This window comes from Tupaia chinensis, unplaced genomic scaffold (genome assembly GCF_000334495.1).
Source record: "Tupaia chinensis unplaced genomic scaffold, TupChi_1.0 Scaffold000067_1, whole genome shotgun sequence".
Lineage (NCBI taxonomy): Eukaryota > Metazoa > Chordata > Mammalia > Scandentia > Tupaiidae > Tupaia > Tupaia belangeri.
This window is the reverse complement of record NW_006159526.1, coordinates 4,015,501-4,020,135: the sequence shown is the minus strand read 5'-3', so window position 1 is coordinate 4,020,135 and position 4,635 is coordinate 4,015,501. Positions and strand designations below refer to the sequence as shown.

The window sequence follows — 4,635 nt, the reverse complement described above, 5'->3', positions numbered from 1 at the left end:
CAGAAAGCGAGAAATCACCCCCCAGGGGGGATGGCCACGCCGCAATCCCTTCTTCTCCATTCTCCGCTTGAGATTTTGGGGACTCATGCACACGCACCCGGCGTGAGTTTTAAGCCACCAGGTCCAGGACGCGAACCGTGGTCGACTACATGGGAGTCCAGTGACATAGCCATTACACTAACTGCTAGTCCCAAGAAAAAAAATTTTCTTAACAGATTGGAGGAAAAAAGGTTTGCAGCACATTTGACAGACGAGTTGTTATCCCCCATATACAACAATCCAACAGGAAAATGATGGAAAGCGACGGGCGGTTTGCAGGAGGTGGGTGCTAATAGCTATAAATATATAAAAAGACAATCACCGCTCTAATTTTGCAAACGACAGCAAAAACGCAAACAACCTATATATTTTTTTTCTTTTTTTAAATGGGGCATGAATATAAACAAGCAATTGCCAGAAGAGCTTACCCAAGTAAGTAGCAAACAGAAAAAAAGACTCACGCTCCTGAGTGGTCATAAAAATGCCCATTAAAGTTACAATAATATCTCTTTTCTTTTCTTTTTTTTTTTTTTTTTTTTTTTTTTGCCAGAGAGCACATGCATTTGCTGGAGAGAGACACAGAGAAAGGGAAAGCAAGAAAGCACTCCCCCTCCCCCGAGGGAACGGTCAAGCTGCAATACCCTCTCCATTTCTCTCTCCTTTTGGGATTTTGGGCCCTCACACAAACCCGGCAAGTTTTCCAAGGCACCAGATCCAGGGACTCAAACCACAGTCAGCCACTGGGATCCAGCTCACATAACAACTAGGCCACAGGCCGGTCCGGAGATGTGACATTATAGCCATAAACTTTAAAGGTAATAACACCCACTTCTGGGAGGGACAAAGAGGCTCAGTACATTACTGGTGCCGATAAGGATTGTTAACAGCCTCTGGGGAAGCGGTCTGTAATGCCTATGAAAGAGACACGCTCCGGCTAGCGTCTGTACTCACACCTGACATGCAAACGCCCGCGTGTGCAGCGAGAGCTATCTGAGAATATTCTGTGCAGCACGGGGAGAATGGTGGAACGCCTCCGAAGAAGAGTACATGAACAATGCTGAACCTACCGGGTGGAATACTGTGCAGCCCTTATTAAGAATACAGTAGAGGGAACCAGCAGTTAGCGTAATGGCTATGTCGCTGGATTCCCACATAGTCGACCGCGGTTCGCATCCCGGACCCGGTGGCTTAAAACTCACGCCGGGCGCATGTACGTGCGTGCCCAAGATCCCGAGAGGAGAAAGGAGAAGGGATTGCGGCATGGCCATCCCCCCTGGGGGGTGATTTCTCGCTTTCTGTCTCTATGTCTCTCTCTGTCTGGTGAGCGCACGCGCCCTGTGGCAAAAATCTCTCCAAAAAAAAAAAGAATACAGCAGAGGGGCCAGCAGGTGGCACTGTGGTTTAGGTACTAGATTCCCACACAGCTGACGGTGATTCAAGGCCCAGACCTGGCCCCTGGAAAATCATGCCAGTCATGTGTATGTGCATGCTCAAAAATCCTGCGAGGAGAATGGAGGAGAAGATACTGCAGTGTGGCCATTGCCCCTGGAGGGTGACTTCTTACTTTCCTCTCTCCTTCTCTCTGTCTCTCTCCAGCAAGAGTACATACCCTATGGCAAGGACCTAAAAAAAAAGAAAAAGAGTTAGAATTAGATGTATTGTCCTAGAGAGGTGCACATGATGGGTGACAAAAGGTGAATTGATACATATGTGGGTTTTTTTTTTCTTTTTTTGGAAAGTCACAGGGCCAACAGATAGCACAATGGTTATGTCGCTGTACTCCCACATAATTGAAGTTTGAATCCCAAACCTGGTGACTTCAAATTCACACCGGGCGCGTGTGTGTGCGTGCCCAAGATCCCGAGAGGAGAATGGAGGAGAAGGGATTGCGGCGTGGCCATCATCCAAAAATGGTGATTTCTCATTTTTTGTCTCTCTGGTGAGTGCATGTGCCATAGAGCAAAAATCTCTCTAAAAAAAGAACTTAACTCTGGAAACAAAATGGAGACTCACCATCTCTCCACTGTGTGTGATAACCCTGTGGGCTTCAGTTTCCTCAACTGCAAAAGGGGTTAGTAAGTATGTCTCTCACAAGGGTATTGTGCACATGCGACCATTTATTTATTTATTTATTTTGGAGAGGTTTTTGCTATAGGGTGCATGCACTCGCCAGAAAGAGACAGAGAGACAGAAATTGAGAAATCACCACCCAGAGGGGATGGCCACACAACAATCTCTTCTCCTTCCAGGATCTTGGGCACGCACACACACACACCTGGTGTGAGTTTAAGCCACCAGATCCGGGACTTGAACCATGGTCAACTACATGGGAGTCCAGCAACATAGCCATTATGCCAACTGCTGGTCCTGCATGTAATGAACTTCTGAAAAGTGCTTAAAGATGGCTCACGGGCCATTTGATGACATCATGAGTTCCACGCATGGAGAACACAGGAAGAAAACACACCACGTCGCTGTCATTGGTGACCTCAGACGGACGGGGCTGGAGAGACGGCATGTAGGTAACAGCACAGGTATTGCGTTGTCACTGCTAGCACGTGTTGCTGTTGTAGAGCCACTACAGGGGCCAGCTGGTGGCATGGTATGCAGGGTGGCTGGATCCCACACGGCCAATGCCCGGTTCCAGTCTTGGAGTAACACGCCCAAAATCCGGAGGAGACAGGAGATAAAGGAGCGGTCATCATCCCGGGGCGGTGTCATAAGCACATTGCTTACTACTATGGCAGGCATGAGTTCGAGCCCCAGAGGCACCTACGTGGCTCATGCACCAGACATCTTCTAAGGGTCCTTTCCTTGTCAACCCGTGTGACCCCTCATCCACCCATGGGTTGAGCTCTTTAGAACTCACCTCCACGTTGCAGGGGGGAAAGCTTAGGCACCAGAAACCACCACCTGTTGGGCTCGCACACTGGGAAGTGGCCTCGTGTTGAACACAGGCAACCTGGCTCTGCATCATGGCTCTGGACGGGGTCTCGGGAACCTCCCAGCTCTGGTACCTCCCATGTCCTAGCCCTTGACTTCCCCTCTCCCATCCTTAGTTGATGCGAAATGAACTTCCCCCTAATCACCTTTTCCGTTTGCTGCAAGGGTTAAATGGCATGGAACTTGGCCTTGGGAGAAGGAAGCGGTTTCTAAATGGGGGCCTTTGTTACCTCAGTCCCTGCAGGAGGATGTCCCAATGCCCAGTCCTCTCACCCTCAAGTGTCATGTTCCTGGTGAGCTGGCCAATGCCCCACTGAGAGGAAAGACCAAGCAGGACAAGGATCCAGGCCCCGGTCTTCCAGAAACCACGGGACGAAGTGCCCAGGAGCCTGCGTGTCCCTGGGACCGGGTGAGTCGCCCCCTGGCATGTGCTTGGCTTCCTCCTCCCCACCCGACCCAGGCCACCACCCCGACCACACCCCACCCTTTTCCTGCTCTGCCAGAGGAGGAAGCTGAGTCTGGGGTACTGAGCGACCAGAGTCCCACAGGGTGTGAAGCAAGACCCTCTCCACCCTTCCGCCAGGCAGATTAAAGCTGCCCCGCCAGCTGCGGGCTCGAGTTCTAGGGGTCCCGCGTCCCGCCCGCCATGTCCTCCCGCCACGCGCTCTTTGCCTGGAACCTCTTCGTCCTCCTCGCCCTGGGCATGGCTGAGGAGGCCAAAGACACTGCCTGCTGCGGCCCCATCGTGCCTCGGAGCGAGTGGAGGGCCCTGGCGTCCGAGTGCTCCCAGAAACTGAGGCTGCCTGTGCGCTACGTGGTGGTGTCGCACACTGCCGGCAGCAGCTCCAACACCCCGGCCTCGTGCGCGCAGCAGGCGCAGAACGTGCAGCACTACCACGCGCGGATGCTGGAATGGTGCGACGTGAGCTACAAGTGAGTGCTGGGGCGCAGGGGGTGCGGGTGCAGGGACAGTAGACCCCGCCCTGGGCGCTTACTCCACCTTGCCAGGGCTCCTGGCTCCCGGCAGGTCACTACCTGGAGCTGGGTAGGTGCGGGGCGCACAGATGCTGTGAGGAGGGGGAGGGGCAGGAGTGCAGCCCGCTCCCCAGGAAGGAGGAGGTCGCCCCCACCCAAACCAAAGTGTCTTACAGTCCTTCATTAGGTGAGAACCAGGCTGATTCGGTTTATTTCTGGCGGAGACCTGGGGCAGACCACTAGACTGGGGCAGGCCCTTTAGGCTGCAGCTTCCTCCTCTGCTAAGCCAGGGGGCTGTGTGGCCTGCCTGACCATTGTAGGAGCCAATACCTGCGAAGCCTGGCACGTAGGAGCCCCGGGACCGTGGGGTGCTACATGCCAGGTGATGAGCAGGATGGGGACACGCAGAACAGCGATTCCAGCCCTGAGGGGTCTAGAGCAGCAGGAGAAATGCCAGGAACAAGCCAAGTGGACAGGATGAATTCTGACGGTCAAAGCGATGGATTAAAACCACAGACCTGGGACCAGCAGTTAGCGTAATGGCTATGTCGCTGGACTCCCACGTAGCCGACCGCGGTTCACGTCCCGGACCCGGTGGCTTAAAACTCACGCCGGGCGCGTGTGCGTGCGTGCCCAAGATCCCGAGAGGAGAATGGAGGAGAAGGGATTGCGGCGTGA

The 4,635-nt window shown here is 53.5% G+C and overlaps 1 protein-coding gene across 2 annotated transcripts in view; it reads left to right on the top strand.

Annotated features, from left to right (window-relative positions):
* The first annotated feature begins 3,268 nt into the window (after nucleotides 1-3,268).
* The window catches only part of PGLYRP1 (peptidoglycan recognition protein 1), a 6,669-nt gene continuing 5,302 nt past the window's right edge, over nucleotides 3,269-4,635 (top strand). The window contains exons 1-2 of one of the 2 annotated variants that reach the window (XM_027767032.1): nucleotides 3,269-3,391; nucleotides 3,566-3,915. In XM_027767032.1, coding sequence (XP_027622833.1) covers nucleotides 3,629-3,915 — 287 coding nt within the window. In that variant the 5' untranslated portion in view covers nucleotides 3,269-3,391; nucleotides 3,566-3,628. Of the gene's footprint in view, nucleotides 3,392-3,497; nucleotides 3,916-4,635 lie in introns of those variants that run through there. The other variant, XM_006142096.3, reaches the window with a different exon arrangement.